Source organism: Anoplophora glabripennis, unplaced genomic scaffold (assembly GCF_000390285.2).
Source record: "Anoplophora glabripennis isolate ALB-LARVAE unplaced genomic scaffold, Agla_2.0 scaffold61, whole genome shotgun sequence".
NCBI lineage: Eukaryota > Metazoa > Arthropoda > Insecta > Coleoptera > Cerambycidae > Anoplophora > Anoplophora glabripennis.
In genome coordinates this window covers 280,319-300,736 of record NW_019416237.1, presented here as the reverse complement: position 1 = coordinate 300,736, position 20,418 = coordinate 280,319, and the positions used below count along the sequence as shown (strand labels likewise).

The window sequence follows — 20,418 nt, the reverse complement described above, 5'->3', positions numbered from 1 at the left end:
ATTTCATCAGTAATAGTTTTTTCTGTAAACTGCATATTTAAAAAGTTACATCGGAAAATGTGAGAAAAGACACATATTTTTTGAGTATTTTTGCAGCAACAGCCATGCCAATATGTAATTCTCCTGGACTAATAATAGTTGTCAGTTGGTCTTGACTGCGCGATAAAGATGAATTTGGTCAAGCTGCACATTGCACTTCCTTAGGCTTAGCTAGGAATCTTTGACCTACCCTTGTTGTTCTTGAGCTAGGCTCTGTGAGGGCTGATCGGCTATAAGCTTAGGCCCACTGTAATATTGAATGAATGTATTGATTTTATTTAAAAGATCAGATTTAATGTATAAATTTTATTCGGATCTACTCTGAAATATTTTAAACAGAAAACCTGTATGACTTTTAAAAAAAATCGATTTATATTCAACGCATGATATATGTATAAAAGGTGATTCAGCCCTAATGTCATTAATTTTAAGGGAAGTTAGGGAAAAAATGAGTAAAATGCGAATGTTCAATTAAAAAAAAAATTAAAAGTATATTTACACCAAAAAAAATATATTTTCAAATCATTATTTAAACCCTTTTTCGGACCGCTACTGGCCGCTGACCTACAAAGGTTTATCGAGAGTGAATCTTGACCTAGCGTATTTGATCACTAACTAGCTTTTATTGCGTTTTTAATAGTGTATGACATTTATAACATTATGACTAAATCACCCTGTATATCATAAAAATATATAATATTAAATTTACAACAAATTTTTGTAGACTAGTGCTTCTTATAGATGTATAAAAGTAATAATCTTAAAAGTGGTCTTAGTAAGTTTTATGTCAAAAAATTTGAAATACCCCTCTGCAAAAAAACTTAAAACTTCATAATTAAGAAAAATTTATTTATTTTTTCTTAAATATTAGTACCTATTGGTTTTTATATTTATGTTATTCATTAATATAATAGTTAATTATTTTCGTCATTTATAAATACATATGTAATTGTTTGATGTTAACAAATAATTTTCTCTTGCGCCAATTTTTAGAAATAATATACAAAGTAGGTACTGATTGTTGGTAAGATACCGCGGTATGATATCTCAAATAGTCACTTCTATTCAATGCTGAGAACTTCATTACGGTCAAACCTGTGCCATAATAAGTTCGAAACCGAATTCCGTCTCTGGTGGTTCTGATCATCATTTCAAGTTATTTGTACTTGTACTTTTGTCTGGAAATAAAATGCGTGTTTTACAAAAATATTAACAGTTACATTGTAACCATAAGTTTGAACAAAATATTGATTTGATTTTTGTTTTCTAGGGCCTAAGGAATCTCTCCTTTATTGACCTAAGTGACAACATCATCACGAGGATAGCGCCCGACACCTTCGACAACCTGCCGCAACTGAAAATTCTCCGACTCCGTGGAAATCGATTGTCCATATCAACGATCGTGAGGCTACATTCTTTCTCCACGGTAGAAGAATTAGACCTTTCAGAAAACACCTTAATCGGACCTCTCGAACCCAAGACCTTTCCTAAAATGGAATCACTCAGAGACCTTCAAATGTCGCACAATACCCTAAGCAGCATAAAAATGGGAGCATTGCAAGGCTTACTAAATTTGACTTCCCTCCGGATGCAGCACAATCAGATAGATGTAATAGAAGATCACGCCTTCAACCACCTTCAGACACTGATATCTCTAGACTTAGCGCACAACAGGATAGTAGCGGTATCCGGAGCTTCTTTGGCTCATCTAGAGAAACTAACAGACCTAGATTTGAGGCACAATTTTCTACGAGCGCTTACTCCGGACCTGGTGCTGCCTCTGAGGAACTTAAAGAGTTTGAAACTCGACGATAATGACATATCCATAGTCGCCAGCGATGCCTTAAAACCTAGCACAGTGTTTAAGCACTTTACTTTATCAGACAATCCTCTGAATTGTGATTGTAGCCTCAGCGACTTCGCTGCGTGGTTGACAAATTCTAGTCTTAGCAAGGAGGATAAATCAACTGCCATTTGCACGACTCCACCATCTTTAGAAAATGGTTTGTTGATTGAGGTGCCTCTGGATGAGTTTTTATGTGGAGAAGAAGAGCAAGTGGCATCTCTGTACACACCTGACAAAATAAAAATTAATTTGAAAGAAATTAAGTACGATGGAAGCAGCATCAAACTTCTTTGGGGTGTAGATGACATAGCTTCCCCGTACACTTGTGACGCGATATTTGTATATGAAGAAGAAGGACCCAACGAAGTTCTAATAGAGTCTAATCCTCTGAAATGTAACTCCTCTGAGATGACCGACCCCAAACTCTTGCATGTAACGGTCCCGTCTTCGATACAACTTCAGCGGTTACACAGATACAGATATTGCGTTGTTCTGTTCAAAGCTGGTCAGTCAGACGACGTCTCTGTAATGGTGGGTTGTTCTGACGTCATACCCTTGGTGCAAAATGCTAAAATCCAAACTAACTTCACCATGAAACTTCCAAAGGTCATATCTATCCAAGCTAACCTGTCCAGTTATGGCAGCCTCTCGATTGACGTCAATGTATACCCTCAGAGCAAGTGTCAGCTCAACCTCGCAGTCTTGGAGCAAAATGCTCTGCTCTCGCAGAGAAAAATGAACTGCACCGAACCCAAATACACTTTCATTGGCTTAACGCAAGGCCCCTACCGAGTCTGTGCAAACGTGGTACGTCCAGGACCGGCCGTTGATTTCAATAAACCGAGATGCGTCACGGTTTTCAAAAAGGAAGCGAAAGGATTCACTACGTTAGATGTTGTCTTCGTCTCCATATTCCTAGTTCTGTGTTTCATGGTTATTGCTTTGATATATGGCGTGAGGAAAATTTTACTCAAGCCCAAAATTCAGACCCATCAATGTTTTCTTCCACCGGAATGTGACGATCAGGTTCAACATAACAGATACGTGAAACTACAAGCGACGACTAAGTTATAACCTACTGTGGATTTGTGATTTCTGCAATGACTGTGCCATACAATTTTAATTTAATTATATTGACGTTAAAATGTGCAAATGTAATTTGTAACGTATTAACCAAATTCTTTGTATAATAATTATTATTATGGATTGTAAATATTGTTACGAAATGTTTTACACTAATAATTTTATGATAAAAGAGGGATATGCTATACGTTTTTTTTTTTGTAGAAATTTTTATTGTGGTGCTACTAAATTATTTTTCTTATAAACTTTATTGTACTTAACTGTTGTTTTTTTGGTAGAAATTCTTTATATTATAATTTTGTAAGTTTAAGTTTGTTGTAAATATTTAATTATAGCCTAATCTCTTACACTATTAATGTTTTATACATGTTATTATTTTTAAAAATTAACAGAACTGATTGTACAATGTAGATATTATCTTACTAATGCTTGTTTTTATTTTGTTACAGATTGTTGTTAGTCTTTATGCACTGCCTTGTGAAAATAAAGTACCTAATATACCTAAAATGTATGCTCTATTTATTCATCGGTTTCCTCTATATGGAAACTACAACAATAGACAAACCCAAACAAAATCCAACTTAGTTTATTTTGACATTTTCAATACTTCCAAAAAATATATATGTTTACATAAAAATTACATAATCAAAAACAACAAATTAAATAATAAATTCCTTCTCCCGAATCAAAAAAAATTAATTTGGGTTAATAAACAAATGAAAATGATACTTAGCTTCAAATACATAAAAAAAAAATTGAAAATCTAGTTCAAAGTAATATGACAATCATATAGTTACAGGATGACTTTTAACACAAAAAATCATTTATTCTTCGGCATATTTTTTTATATTTAATAAATGTGACCCATACTTGCTGGGCAAGAGAATAAGATATAAAAACAAACCATGTAATCTCATGTTTCACGAATGCTTGTATTTTGAGATAATATGAAGGTCATAGGAAATGGAAAGATTGAGAGGCATGAACTGTTAAAAATTCTTTCAGTACTCCATTATTATCGCTGTTGAAAGTGCCAATACAATTCATGAAACAATTATGAAAATAATTTTGTCCCTTTTACTTCTTCTTTGGTGCTACAACCATGAAGCATATTCGATGTTTTATAAAACTAATATAACAGGTAAGTAGATAATATGAAATATATTTTGTTAGAAGTTATTATATTTAAAAATTAAAATAATTCACGGTACATGTTAAATCAGCGTTATATTTTTTTTGACATATTTACAAAAATTTACCAGAGGGTAGACCAGACTAAAATAAGATTAAAATTCTTATACAATATTTTTCTACGATGCACTCTCATTGAGTTACAGGGTGTTGTTTAGAAAAAAATAATAACAATACGCAATAAAAATAAACCCTTTCAGGGATTTAAATAATTTTTGCGTAAAGTGTACATCTATTAAAGGTCATTAAAACTACATTATGCTTATTTTGATCTGGCACCAGGAGCGGCCTAGGCCAACTTGTCATCAAGGTTATGTCTTCATAACTTTTGCATATCCTAGTTTTATGTAATTTGATTAAGTTTTCCTGAATCTGCAATTGATTCTGAACAAAAAATGCGCTCTTGTTTCATAGCTCAAAAATGAACCGTTTTCTAGTAAATTGGGTCTAAAGTATCGTAATTCGTAGAAAAATGCATGTAAAGATTTTATTTGTTGTTATCTAGTAGGTACCTGTCATTATAAAAAACAAAATTGTTTACAAGCGTACATGTCAAAATTAATTACGGTACTCGAAGATACGAGAAATTAAGTTTACAAAACAAGAATTATTAAATTTTCCAACAATGAATATGCCGATAGGATATTGGTCTACGATTTCTGTCATGAAAATTCATTCGTGGACTCACGAGAGTATCTATGCAGGTTTCCAAACAGAAGGCAACCTTCACAGCACGTATTCCAACAAGTTTTCCAAAGAGTCCGTGAGACCGGGAGTGTTAAAACTGGAAATAACCAGAATAAGAGGTAATTTGGAAGATGCAAGCATTTTAGAAGAAAATGTAATAGCTGCTGTTCTTGATGATCCTTCCACCAGTGTCCGAAGAATATCAACTCAAGTAGGTATTCCACGAAGCAGCGTCTGGAGAATTTTAAACCGAAAAGAACTGCACCCATACCACCTACATAAAGTACAAACTTTGCATCCTGGTGATCCCGAAAAAAGAAAACAATTTTGCAAGTGGTTGTTAGAAAATATCGATCAAAAGATATTGTGGAGCGATAGAACTATCTTCACGAGAAATGCTATAAATAATTTAAAAAAATTCATGTTTCATCCATTGGACATCCGCATGTGATAAGACCATCCGCGTTTCAAAGAAGATTCTCCATAAATGTCTGAGGAAGAATCTTAAACGGAGTCATTCTGCCTCCTCAAATTATTGTAGACCGTTTAAATTCAGAGAGATACACGGATTTTTTAGAAAATATTGTTGATGGCGTACTAGATAACGTTACCTTAGCTTTGCGAAATCAAATGTACTATCAACAAGATGGAGCACCTACTCGTAACGGAAGAAAGGTATCTGCGTGGCTCGATTACATTTTCCAGAACGCTGGAATGGGAAAAATGGACCTCAACCCACTTGATTTTTTTAATGGAGAAATATGTAGAAAACTTGTTTAATTTCTTCATATTCATTGAGCCACAGCTACATGGGAAGCTGTAAGTACCTTAACGGTAAACAACTTTGTTATTTATAATGACAGATACCTACTAGATAATAAGAAATAAAATCTTTACATGCATTTTTCTACGAACTACTGCAGTCGATACTTTAGACCTAATTTACTCCAAAACGGTTCATTTTTGAGCTATGAAACAAAAGCCCATTTTTTCAGATCGAAATAAGCACCATGTAGTTTTAATGACCTTTAATAGATGTAAGTAGGTAGGTACACTACACCCAAAAATTACTTAAAGAATTAGAAGAGTTATTATGGAAAGTTATTATTATTTTTTTCTATATAACACCCTCACTCAATGAGAGTATATCGCAGAAAAATATTTTATAAGAATTTTAACCTTATTTTGTTCTGGTCTACCCCCTGGTAAATTTTGTACGCTGATACAGGGACACCCTGTATTCATGGAATATAGTGACATTCTGTATCTTGTAGATACCAATTAATAGCAACTGTGAAGCAATCAAGTCTGATTTCTTGCATATTTATTTTTAATATTACTGTTTATAAGCTGTTTTACATTGACAATTTATTCATCAATAAATTGACGAAGTTCTTCATGAATTTATTGTGTGGTTTTACACTGCTACAGACTTTGTCAAGTTTTTTGACGTATGAATCCGTTCTACCAATGAATCAAAGAAGCAAATAAATTTCAAAAATGTCACCTTTCCACTTATAATTGTATTAATACAATAGCGGTACCGTTCTGACACATATTATATAAATATTAGTTTTTGTAAGTAACAAATCAGTAAAAACAATGCAAAACTAGTACGACGCCACACAATTATTTACATATTCCAATAACATAACCTCATTACTGATCTGAGGCTGGAAATCTGTTGGGTTAGTACTTCTGAACTTCACAAAGAAATTGACGAAAATTAGAACATGCTCTAATTCGTCAAGAACTTGAATAAATTCATGAAGTTATTTGACAGCAGATTTGGTGCATTACACCTGTCCAATTTCTTGATGAAGCGACTTCATGAATTAATTGATCAATAAATTGTCAATGTAAAACAGCTATTACGCCCTCGTAAAACACATTTATTTTTTAAAACATTGTTTAATTATGAAAATATAAATTATGTGAGAGTATTTCGTAAAGGTCTTTTCAAGGGTCAAATCAAGACCCGATTTGTGTGACATAACATAGATGAAATAGAGATCATGCTCTTCTAAAACATCCAGTCATCTGTACCACATTATCCACCTTCAATTTCAGATTTAAGCAAATGCAAGGTTCACTATTCTCGCTCTGGAAGCGTGTACACAGATTTCTATACGTTATCCACGTTGTCTTCAGAAAACGATAGCTTTCTAGTAGATTTTCATTTCGCCGTTTTGGCACCCAGCGACGCTCACATCCTTTTGGCACCATCCGTGGAAGTGAAAAAAGGGGACCCCGCGTACGAAATAGTGATTGGCGCTGGAGGAGATACCTTTTGCGACATCCGCAGAAGTCAGAAAGCTAACGTGAAGGCTTCAGTCAGGATCAGAGACTTGCTGTCGGCTCTGGACCCGAATTCGTTTTGGATACACATCACGAAAGGTTGGTAAAACTCGAGTTCATGCCATTTCTAAGTTGACCTCTATCATGTATTTTCTGTTCAAAATATTGACTTGGTTTGCTTCTACGGCCGTTGTCAATGGTTGAACAAAAATGTGTTCAGTCAAAGTTTTATTCCTAGTGCGTTAGAAACAGTTTCCAACATTCAGACACCACATCAACAATGAATTTTCAATCTTATATGAGCATTTTTTCGGAATGCGCATGCATCTGACTGTCTGGATTCTTATTATTGAACATCATTTGTAAAATCCTAAGAATCATAATAATATCAGTAGATTTTAGTTTAGTGCATGGATAAAATGCCTCTAAGCACCACTAAATTTAATAATAGACTTAAATTGTCTACACGAATTTACAAACCTGAGACCATTTGATTTTTTTGTCTGAACGGTGTTTATTCTTATTTATACAGTGTGTCTCATTTATACTTCAAAGAAAACTGGAGGTGCGAGATTTTCTTTAAAAAATAGTGGGTGTAGTTCGTACAACGTTTTCCTCATTAAAGTCCACAGAGTGTTAAAGTTAATACTTTGACGAGGACTTTTCTTAATTGTCTTTAAGTCGGCTAAAGATAAAGATGTCAACATTTGTACAAGAATAAATGTCAGTTTATGGGGTTAATTGAGGGAAAAATAATAACACAACATCATAACGACTTTGCAAACCCCTAAGGGTAATAAAAAATGGCATGCTATTCAGTGGCGACTCGTCAGAGGAGGCTGGGAAGGCTAAGCCTCCTCTGCACTTTTTGATAGTACTGCAAAAGTTTTCTTTTAGATTTTTTATTTTGCATCATATAATTAATGTTATTTAAGAAATATTCATACAAATCTATTTTCATATGCAAATTAAATAATTGCAAATTTATTTTTCTCCTGGCAAGTTGATGAAACCACGGATGTTACTTGTAAGTCTCAATTATTGTTAATTTTTAGATACGTAGTGCATGGAGAAGTTGTTGAAAGATTTGTTGGATTTTCTGATATAACAAATGGAAGAGATGCAGATAGTTTATTTAAATTATTAATTAATGAATTTAGAAAATTTGACTTAAAAAATTAATTAATTACTCAAACCTATGATGGTGCCGCGGTAATGTCAGGTCATGTTAATGGACTTCAAAGAAAAATAAGAGACATCGCTCCTCAAGATTATTTTTATCAATGTTACGCACATAAATTAAATTTAATTTTAAGTAAAGCATGCAACGGCATTAAAGAAGTCAGAATTTTTTTCAAATCTTTCCGGATTTTCGTCATTTTTTTTCCAAATCTACTAAAAGATCTGACGTATTAAATAAAATAATGCAACACAGAATTCCAAGTAATGCTCCCATTCGTTGGAATTTTTCTTCTAGAGCTGTTTTTACGGTCAAAACTTATAGAAAGAAACTAATTGAGATTTTTTATTTCAAATCGGATAGTGAGGATTTTTTAAATGATCAACAAATTTTAGGATTCGTTTATGGATTAAAATAATTGTTGTTGGACAAAAATTTCATTTTTTTCTTGAAAACCTTTACAATGATTTTTGAACAAACTTGTTGTATTCCAAATTTTGCAGAATAAATTAATTGACGTAACATTTTCTAAAAAGAGAATTCATTCACTTTTATCAAAATTAAAAGAAGACATTGACGAAACCTTTAACGATGACCCGCCCTCAAAGAAAAGAAAGACAAATTTAAAGCTTCATTCATTTCAAGCTTCCTCTACCAAAGATACCACGAGCCGCCACTGATTCTATTTGAATATCGATAAGTTGTACATTTTTCGAGAAAAATGAAAGTGAAACTTTTTTAACTCCCAGAAAACAGCAGAAGTAAATTTAAAAATAATAACTTGTGACTCTGGATTCAGTATAATTTGACAACACAAATTTTATTCATTCAAAATAACTCTATTAATTTTCTTGGTCGATGAATTCCTCACCCCAGTAGTTCAACTATACCCCCCAAACTACTCACGTCTACGCCACTGCTACCGAAAATGTTAGGAGGCACGTTTTTTCTTAAGATACGGTTAATACGATATACAAATTTTGACACTTTTGTCTTTCTGTTATTCTGTATCATTTTTGGTAATCTTTTGATTCATGTCTTCTTCTTTTCATTTTTCTTCTTCGTAGATGGTGATATTGGTGTCGGAAGAGAAGGTGAAGAGTTACCATTCATCACGTGGGTTGATCCTGATCCCCTTCCTCTAACTGTTATCAGCTTTAGTGCGTGGTCAGGAATAGAAGCCAAATGGTACTTTGACTGCCAGAGACCAAAGGATATACAAGTAAAGAATGACACAATCGTGTATTACATTTTTACAGTGAATTTGTTTCAGGAAATTGAAAAGAATCTGACTCACACTGAGAAATTACGACGTGATTTACTGAACCGCTACAATCCGTACAACAGGCCAGGGCAAGATTCCTCGACTGTAACAACAGTTTCTGTGACTCTTCATATAAATCACATTACTTTGGTAATGAAATATATCAGCATATTAAAATATACAGCATGGTAAAAAAGTTCTGCATAAAATTCATATTTTCGTTAAACAATTTTTTTTCGAAAAACAGTGGGACCCGTCGATTTTTATTTGATCCAGGGCACCTTGTTATGTGGAAAAAAAATTTTTTTTTGATAATCCACTTACGGCAGCGATGACATAATTTTTTTTCTAAATGACAACGCATATTTTTTTCGTTCGAAATTGATGACAGTGATAATTATCTAAACAACGGTGTGAAAATTTCGATGTCTTACATAACAATTTTTTTTAGAAAAATGCACCTTAATTTCTTATAAGTGATAATTGTCTACTTACACTATTAATGGCTCCGAAAAGGACAAAGTTGACAAAATTACATTTCAAACGAGTAAAATTACACTAATGTTTGTGTAAGTCTAGCGAAATTGTTCGAATTGCCCACCCTGTACCATTTGGCATTGTCCTAAGCATGTGTAAACGCCGTCTACACTTCGTTCAAGCATTCTCGGGTCGATTTGATTTACGTTTACTGGCCGGTGGATCGGGCGACGCGCAACAATCGTGTGGCCTCCGCGTTCGCCTTATTTAACACCTCTAGATTTTTTTTTGTGGGGCTATTTGAAATCGCGTGTGTACACAAACAGACCAGGTGATTTGGAAGAACTTAAAAACCGTATTCGTTTTGAAATAAATCAAATCGACCCGGGAATGCTTGAACGAAGTGTAGACGGCGTTTACACACGCTTAGGACAATGCCAAATAGTACAGGGTGGACAATTCGAACAATTTCGCTAGACTTACACAAACATTAGTGTAATTTTACTCGTTTGAAATGTAATTTTGTCAACTTTGTCCTTTTCGGAGTCATTAATAGTATAAGTAGACAATTATCACTTATAAGAACTTAAGGTGCATTTTTCTAAAAAAAATTGTTATGTAAGACATCGAAATTTTCACACCGTTGTTTAGATAATTATCACTGTCATCAATTTCGAACGAAAAAAATATGCGTCCTCATTTAAAAAAAAATTATGTCATCGCTGCCGTAAGTGGATTATCGAAAAAAAAAATTTTTCCACATAACAAGGTGCCCTGGATCAAATAAAAAACGACGGGTCTCACCGTTTTTCGAAAAAAAAATTGTTTAACGAAAATATGAATTTTATGCAGAACTTTTTTACCACGCTGTATTTATCACTTCTTTTGCGTTTAGGATGAAAAGAAATCCACAATGGAAGTAAATGGTATCACTAAAATGGTGAGACAATAAATATATTATTAATATAAAATTTAATTACTTCTTACATATTTATTAGGCATGGTCGGATGAAAAATTGGTTTGGGATCCAGATCAGTATGGAGACTTGGATACACTTCATATATACGGAAGAGAAATCTGGCGCCCCGATTTTTTTCTCTTTAAGTATGTGCTTTATCTAAATGTTATCCATAACATTTCATTTTGTTTAAGTATTACTTATTTTTAAATTTGATTTCTTAATTGTATATTTTTCAGTGCTGTTGGTGATGGAAGAGACATCTTTAAAGACAGTCTAATGGTTACCCATTCGTCTGGTTCAGTTGGATGGACTCCAAGAATATATCTTAAAACATGGTGCAGTCTCAATAACATGGAAAAGTGGCCTAAGGACGTACATAAATGCCACATAATACTGGGATTTTTAAAAGACTTCGAGTACATTAAACTGAATTTCAACAGAAATGAGAGTGATTTGGTAAGACTAAAAGCAACAGCCTTTGAACGTTTAGAAAAATACTTCTTTGCGTTATTCCACTATTTCTATACTTCTATTATACAGGGTGTCTCATAATTAGCTGCCAACCCTGAACAGGGTTGGGAGCAGAAATTGACCAAAGTGGGATTAATTCAAGAGCGATTTTCTCAGAAACCGTTAAAGATAACGATTTGAAACAAGAGTATCTTTTTAACGTAAAACAGTTCGGGAAAACGGAATTTGCTGTCCAATTTGTTAAAAAGTCAAAGATGAAAAAGTTACACACGCAAAGTACCAAGGGCCCCACCCCAATGGACCTTGTGGAAATAAATGGATTAGTCCATCAAATTGCTCATCAAAATTTAGCTGTGTATACCAAATTTCATTCATTTATCACAACGCGATTGAGAGATATTGCAAAAAATGATTTCCATTCCTCCCTCTTCAATGGCTCCCTGTGCCCTTAGGAAGCATTTCCGGACCCATGTTCATATGAACTTTTTTACTTAGTTTTGATCATAGAATCGGCCTGTTCAGGGTTGGCAGCTAATTATGAGACACCCTGTATGTTCTTGGTGGCAGTAGAAATATTTTTTATTTTTTTTTTTTCAGTTATATCATGAGTCATCAGAATGGGCAATTTTGGGAGGTGACCTTTACGCAAACGTTAACGATAGTTTTGGTAGACCGGTTTTCAGCATGGTTTTAACAATTCAAAGAATTTCAGATACTTACAATACAATATTCTTCACACCATTCTTAAGTATGTTCTATATTTGGTTCCATATGAGTGGTTCAAGTTTTAACCGGCAAATTTCACCAGATGATAGAATTAATTGTTTTAACTAAAAGTTTCATATGAATGCAGATCTAAGAATATTTTGTTTTTGAGGTACAAGGTGTTGAGGTTCAATAATATACAGGGTGTGTCCAAAAGGCCTTTATAACATTTTTTTCACATGTTCTTTGGATCCAAATAAGTCAATTTAAATAAATTTATATTATGCCTATACCTATGTATTAAACATATTTTATTCCAATGTATTCGGCGTTGATTCGGCGCTAGTCTGCTCCAAAGTGTCAGTTTTATTATTATTTTTTTATTTTGTTATAAATTGTGATTTTGTTCAAATTTCATACGTTGGCTTAGCTTTGTAGAACAAAAAGTCTCACATCAAAACTATGATAACTCGGCTTTCAAGATTCAAAACCTATGTATGTTTTCAGCCACGAAAATTGGGTAATTCCAAATATATCAAATTTTCACCACCAAGAACGACAATAAGGAGATGTTTCTCATTGTATTAGATACGTTCTGTCCAAATTTGATTAGCGCATCTCTCTCGATTTCCAAATGTCAATACCTCTGTATGATTTCAACCACGAAAATTGGATAATTCCAAATATTTCGAATTTTCACCACCAAGAATGCCGGTGACAACATTTTTAACAATAAGGTGATGTTTCTTATTGTATTATAGCTATGTCCTGTCCAAATTTGGATAGTGCATCTCTCCAATACATATACAGGGTGGTCCCGAGGTAATGGACCAAAATTCATGAGTAGATTCATCAAGCAAAAATATTGCGAAATAGCCGAACTTACCTTAGTCCAAAAGTTGATAGTTAAAGAGATACAGGGTGTTAAATGTAAAATATTATTTCATTTTTTTTTTAATTTATTCCTTAACAAATGCAAATATCCTCACAAAATTTTGGGGTTTGTAGTTCTTTGGGTAGAGGAATTGAAATCTGTTCACATTTTGGTTAAAGTTCATAGAGGGCGATAGCTGTAGTAGATTGAATGTGTTAAAAACGACATAACTTTATTGTACTTTAAGGTATCTCATCTTTGGTATCAATTTCTTATTTTCCAACTTTTTTTACGCAAAAAAGTATACTTTATGAAAGCAGCTATCTCGTACCGTTTTCGAGATATTTGACTTTGAAGCTTCCATTGCTGTTGCATTAAATTACGATTAAGTACCTATACAGGTATTATTAATTTAGCGGCAAAGTTTCTTAAGTAGGATTTGGACGATACTCAAATAATTAACGTTTTCCACTTGTCTTATTGCTGTCATTTGTATGCTAATTTCTATTAAGTATTATTCGTACCTAATTAAAATTACATCTTACAATTAGCTTACAATTTAAATTGTATACTCGTATACAATTAATATAATGTGAGATAGAATGCCGAGATTTTCGTTTTTGGAGTTACATAAATTCAGTTGTTTATGGAGAACTATAAACACCTGAGAAGAACTTTAGCAGCAGGTTTTAAATGCTGCAAAGTCATTTCGCGTTAAGGATTTATACTTTAAATTAAGACATTTTTTTAATAAACGCGTTGATAAATATATTGAACTTAGAAGTGGACTTTTTGAGCAATTACTGTTAAAAAGGCATATTTTTTTACAAATATTTACTATTTTACTGTTCATTACAATTTTTAATTCTAAATAAACCTTTGTTTTTGACATTTCTAAATTATTTTAATTATTTCAACTATTTGCTTTGGAAGTTCAAAGCCAAATGTCTCGGAAACGGTGCGGGATAACTACTTTCATAAAGTCTACCTTTTTTGTGTAAAAAAAGTTAAGGAAAATAAGAATTTGATACCAAAGATGAGATACCTTAAAGTACAAAAAAGTTATGTCGTTTTCAACACATTCAATCTACGGCAGCTGGCGCCCTCTATAAACTATAACCAAAATGTGAACAAATTTTAATTCCTCTACCCAAAGAACCCCAAACCCCAAAATTTTGTGTAGATATTTGCATTTATTAAGAAATAAATGGAAATAAGCTAAAATAATGTTTTACATGTAAACAGGGTGTTAACACCCTGTATCTCTTTAACTATCAACTTTTGGACTAAGGTAAGTTCGGCTAAATCGCAATAATTTTGCTTGCTACCCATGCCACGAAATTTGAATAATTCTAAATATTTTCAAAATGTGATCCGATGTTATTTAAAGAACCAGCTTTTTTTGAATAAACGTTTCTTTATTTTAAAATACGCTTCTCACACAGTTGAATAAATCCCAAATTACACCAAAATTACGCCGAGTTTTGGATAGAACATAATATAAATAAATAATAATGATAACAAAAATGTTAGAAATACAATTTTATGTAAGAATTTCCCAGACTTTCATGTTTCTCGAAAATCGAGCGTTTCACATTCATGTGAAACTTTCTATCATCTCTGATCTACTGAAGATTTTCCATTTAAAACCTGAACCACCTTGTATAGATAGTTTTCAATTAATGTTTGTCTTTCAGTTATATCTGTTTCGCTTTTATCCACATTTTGGGTGGATGCTTTTGGAAAGCTAAAAATATCCCTTAACTGCACTCAGTTAGTTTTGAGTACGATTATGTTATTGATTCTAGCAACATTTATACCCAGTCACTCGATGCGTGTACCATATTTAGGTAATAAATTTGAGTTTAATTCAATTCATTTTAATTGTCGTCTTAATTGTATAATGGATACTTAGTCAAAATTTTTTTTAACCATTATTTTCTTCCCCAAAAGTCATCTCCTGGCATATACATATACACTATCTGGAGATGACTTTTGGAGAAAATAATATTAAAAATGTTTGTTTTTTTCAGTTCTACTATACAGCTTCACTCTTGTGGCAACGCTGATATCGATTGTAATTGCAATAATTGTTATAAATTTATCAAGAAATACCCAGAAAAGCATACTTCCAAATTATGTGTGTAAAGCACTAACTTCTAAAATACTACGAATTGCATTGTTTTTACCGAAAATGGACGTAAGTGTTAATTTATATGATTTTACATATATTAATCTAAAATTGAAATAAACATTTTTTTTTCTAAAAAGTGTACCTGTCATAATAACACCGGCCAACAAAAAAAAGCTATGTTAACTTTACATGCGGCATATGATTTCCTGTGTATTTTTGTCTCCTGATCACGCTTCAGTTTTCTGAATACCTTCAGAAAATCGCTAAAAATCTAGATACAGTAAAATGGAGACATTTAGGAAGTGACGAGATCTTGACATGCGACACATGTTTTTCGACTTTTTCCATCCTGAATCCGATTCCGATGTCAGAATTACTCCATAACCGTTTAGTCTTCAAAAAATCGCTGAAGATCTTCAGAAAAAGGGCGAAATTTGAGAAGTGACGGCTTGCTGGGCAACAAGAGGATGCCGAATAGAATATGTATGAAATGCTCTGGAGCACACCCTCAAAGGAGACTCGTGAACACAAACATTCCCGGATAGTGCATAGAACCCAGATACTCAGGGTTTGATGGGGTAGTGGAGCGCCGGAAAAATCAACGGCCATCCGAAAGAAAATACAATTTGCTACAGTTGTATAAAAAAATCGAATCGATAACTTATTTCGTTCCGTGAATAATGCGCTGTATGTTTGGAAACGCACGATTCTTCAAATGACTCCTGGACCATACTTATAGGTCATTTTAAAAGTTCGGTCCTACTAACAAGTTGTAATCTCCCATTTCTTATAGCTAAAAACATACTCTACAAGATGGTATAAGTTTCATCTGGTTATACTTCAGGATCACTCAAATTAATATGTCGGCACCGATTTTACTCCACTAAAAAAAAAAGTATGGTTCATGCTGTCAACTATTTTTCTTGAATCAGTGTACTTCCAGTATGGACTACGTGAAGGCTTCTTTTCTCATATGAGATGTAACTCCACTGCATTCTCTTAGATTCTGTGAACTGTTCCAATTTGAATGCGAACCATTTTCGATATTTAGTGTAAAAGTTTTGAGCGATTTCAAAGGATTTATTCGAATATTTTACAGGTGTTCANTTATTATTAAACATTGTGAATGTGTAATGAAATTAAATGAAAAGAAAATGATACAACTTATATTATATGGAAGATGCATCTTAAAAAAAATATTTTTTTAATTTTAAAAGGTGATGTTTACCAATTCTAAATTGTGCCATTCATTCATGGAGCAATTTTAATTCATAATAGTGTCTGAACATTCTCGCAATTTTATTACTGTGGCATCAAAGAATTGCTCCTCAAAAATTATTTTTTATCGAAATTATTTAAAAAATTTGAGAATATTTTAATATATTGTAATGGATTTTTAAATTGTTTATGTAGCACAGCGATTTTATACATATATATATATTACACGTATGTACTATATTTCAGATGTCTGACGAATATGGAAAACTGAATGATTCATTCACGAAATGTCCGGAAAATCAACAGCTGATGTGGATTCTACTGGGCATAGCCATTGACAGAATATCATTTTTGATATATTTACCTCTAATAATATATGCAATTTACTTGAATTGCTCATAGATTGCACATTTTTTGCATGTTCGAAAATAAACCACGCTCTTATTACTTTATTACATCTATCTAAGTATACCTAACCTTTTGTACAAAATATATTGATGCATTTCTGTAAATAATAATTTTATGGATTAGTAAAAACTATAAAATAAAAGACTTATTTTCTATGTAAACCTTTATTTTTCCGTTAAAATTATGTATTTGACATAATAAATTGGTAATATAGAAAATGTAAAAGTAGGTATTTCTTCAAAAAGCACATAAGACATATAAATCTAAATCTAGACATGTATTGTACCATAAATAATATGACCTTTACTGAACTCAGTTTAATAAGGCAATTCAATAAGGCTGCTTTTCGAGGATTTGGACCTACTGGAAGATGCTTCGGAAAACATTTGGTCCTTCATGGAAGCATCAGCCAACAACTTTTCCGTTCTTTCCACGATGTTTTTTATACTTTTTTTGGACGGAACTGGTAAACCTTCTGTTAATTTCAATTCTTCAATTTCAAACAAATCCAGGGCTAAATATGGTGCACCTTTAGCTACATGTTTCTGCATCTAAAACGAAAACAAAGAAATAAAATTGGTATGGAAGTTTATATAAAGAAGACTATGTCTTACTTGCGTTTTCTTTGTTTCCAAGACAGCAATTTTATAATTTATATCACTTTTCATGCAATCTTCCGTCAATAAATTTTTATTTAAAATAAAATTCAACTTCTTCAAGTCTGCTTTTGAAGTGACGTCATCACTCTGTTTCTCACTAGAAACCAAAAATATTATCTATCTAAAATTAAAATGTAATACTATTTCGATATTGTACCTCATATCGTCAGTTTTGGATTGGATTCGCCAAGAAGATGGGATCAAAACACTAGTCTGTAATGGTGGAGGTGGTAAAACTTGCATTTGAAACGATTTTTCGACGTTTATGTTATCAAATGTCAGCCCGATATTAGCTATGTAATTACAACAAGTCACAAGTATGTTTGACGTCTCCCAAGTGTCTAATATTGAACTGAAAATATTTATAAATTGGTACTACTGTTTTTTTATAAGCAAAACTAAAATTTCTGTTTATCAATACTAAATTGATAATTATTGATTTCGTAGATCAAAAGACTTTACCTTCTTGAGTGTTCATCACCAGTCTCTTTTCTTTCTGCGACGTTATCTATGTTAAAGCATTTTTTAATATTATTTTCATCAACCCCCAAGTCAGATCTGTCATGTCGTTTTGGTCCAGGAAAAATACATTCTTTACCCCATTCAATTTGTTTTCCTTCAATGCCAAAGCATGGATATTTTATTTTTATAGTCTGCATACACTTTTGTTCTGCTATATCCCACAGTTTACACACCTAAAAGGTTTCGTTTGTAATTTAATTCACGTATTATCTCCATTTTTTTTACAAAAAAAACACTCGTACTGGCCCTGTAGATATTGGTACACAGACAAAACAAATAGTCAGTAAATATCCGGTTCGAAGGACCAAATATTGATGTAACGTTTTATATTAAGAATAAAACTTCTAAGATTTACCCCGTCTCTGGAGCAGCTTAACAACACTTGTTGATTTTCCATAACTTTCAAATCGACTATGTCGTTTTGGTGCCCTAAGAGAACAGCTATTGGCTTGGAAACAACAACAGAGTTCCACAGTCTGATGGACCCATCATCACTACCAGTTATTAACAATTTCAACTTGCTGCTTAAAGTGAAACAGCTTGTTCCCTGAAATAAAGTATTTTTACGTATCTTCTGAATGATTGTTGGAAAGCTTACTCTTCTCATTTTAAAAACGTATAGCTTCTTTTTATTTGAAATACAGCTTTGTACAACTGATAATTCTGGGTCTCTACTACAAGTAAAAATAGTATTGTTGCTCGATGCATACATAATCCTTCTTATAGAATTTTTATGGATTTTTCCGTAAGATTTAATTAGAACGTAGTCTTTCTCATTTGGCAGTTCCTTAAACAAAATAAATAATTAGTTAGAAATTGGTACTAAACGGACATAATACTTACATTCCAATAAAACAGGCTAATTTTATCATTATATTTTCTTCTCAGAAAGCCAGATTTAGGTTGTACAAAGGTAAAAGACATGATTTTTCCGTAACTGTCACCGGTAAACAGTGTGCTTTCATTTCCTTGGTTCGTGAATTTATCACAACATTTATAAGTAAAACACTAAAACGTATCTCTTTTATTTTCACATACTTAAAAAGATAAGTAATTCAAAGGTGATTACCTCAATGATATTAGGAGTACTAAGCACCAACCAATAGGGCACATGTTTTAATCCAGACACCTCGTATATCACAATACTTCTCGCCGTATTTGTTACAATCAACATCAAGACATCTTTACAAAATAAAGCATCGGTTACCCACCTATTTCTTCTCCTTCTTTCGAATTCCGATCGTGTTATGTCCTCTCTAGTCATGATGACGTGATAGGATGTTAAAAAATTCAAATTGCCGTCGTACAAGCCTATTCTTCCATGTTTTGCGACAATTGCATAGCAAAAATACTTTTCGGTTTCTATTGGCACAATTTTAACAATACTTTCTCTCTAAAATATTCACCGTTTAAATTCCTTTGGGCATAGTAATGTGTTATCCTAGAAGATTCAATATTTCCATTTAAAAATTAATGATTACAAACCTTTGTATGTGGTACACTATCTATTTTATTGAGATTTAAGGAAACCTTTTGATCTACTTTGGGCTTTATATTTTCTATTAGAAAATCTAAAAAGTCGTTCCACGTAATAGCAGTTTTCTTTCCTTTGCCGATGTCATCGAAAAGCAATGTACTCTGCAGTGAATATTTTGAATTACCTAGAAATTTCTGTAAATAAAAATATATTATATTAAACATACTGGAATTGTACCATATAAAGAACAAATGACATTTAAAAATTCCTCTCTATCTAAGCCCAGATCTTGTTTTCCTTCAAATTGAATTTTCAACTCTTCCAATTTACTGTGCGATAAATTCTGTATAAGGCTAAACCACGCAATATCAGAATCTTCCTCCACTGAATCAAAGCTGTAATATTTTAAATTAGTAGCAGATAACTACAATTAAGCAGGCATTTATAAAGATACATTACCTCAAGTTATACAATTCGCCACTCCAGGTTGATTCCTGTTGTCCGCTATTAGCCATGTTGTTAATAAAGATAGTTTTGTTGATTATTTAAAGAACAATATAAAATGACTAAGTGTTTCTCTTTTATTGATCAAACATTTAGGTACAACCAAAAATGAAGTATTAGGTTTACACATGTACATCTTCGTCAATAAGTGGTATTTTGATACTTTTCTCTTGGTAAAACATTTATTCACTTATTTCTACTAAACTTGCTTTCTTACTTTTACTCTATTCCAAAATCTGAACTTTTAACTTTTTTAAAAGAAATACCTTGTGTTCTGTGTCCAAAATTACTCACTTTTAAGCATAAAAACTCTGGTGCAAAAAGAAATAAGAAGCGATCGAGATCTACATTTCTCAAAAGATACAAAAGATTTTTATCATATTTTCAAATTATTAAAATTGTCATATAGGGTGTCCTGA

General features: G+C 32.5%; 2 protein-coding genes across 2 annotated transcripts in view; one reads left to right on the top strand and one right to left on the bottom strand.

The window, feature by feature from the left end:
* Positions 1–16,969, top strand: part of LOC108917705 — a 235,223-nt gene extending 218,254 nt beyond the window's left edge. The window contains exons 4-16 of the mRNA XM_018724441.1: positions 1,310–2,952; positions 3,247–3,268; positions 3,974–4,109; positions 6,917–7,243; positions 9,392–9,546; positions 9,598–9,738; positions 10,961–11,005; positions 11,064–11,170; positions 11,264–11,483; positions 12,096–12,246; positions 14,775–14,927; positions 15,111–15,277; positions 16,676–16,969. Of these exons, the coding sequence (XP_018579957.1) occupies positions 1,310–2,952; positions 3,247–3,268; positions 3,974–4,109; positions 6,917–7,243; positions 9,392–9,546; positions 9,598–9,738; positions 10,961–11,005; positions 11,064–11,170; positions 11,264–11,483; positions 12,096–12,246; positions 14,775–14,927; positions 15,111–15,277; positions 16,676–16,831 (3,423 nt within the window). The 3' untranslated portion in view covers positions 16,832–16,969. The remainder of the gene's footprint in view (positions 1–1,309; positions 2,953–3,246; positions 3,269–3,973; positions 4,110–6,916; positions 7,244–9,391; positions 9,547–9,597; positions 9,739–10,960; positions 11,006–11,063; positions 11,171–11,263; positions 11,484–12,095; positions 12,247–14,774; positions 14,928–15,110; positions 15,278–16,675) is intronic.
* A 185-nt stretch (positions 16,970–17,154) lies between these two features.
* LOC108917703 (WD repeat-containing protein on Y chromosome-like) lies at positions 17,155–20,010 on the bottom strand. The gene is given in 10 exon segments (XM_023455645.1): positions 17,155–17,388; positions 17,452–17,840; positions 18,041–18,191; positions 18,374–18,565; positions 18,617–18,805; positions 18,862–19,026; positions 19,088–19,411; positions 19,504–19,679; positions 19,733–19,890; positions 19,955–20,010. Coding segments are annotated over 10 exon segments (2,034 nt in total).
* Between the last annotated feature and the right edge of the window lie 408 nt (positions 20,011–20,418).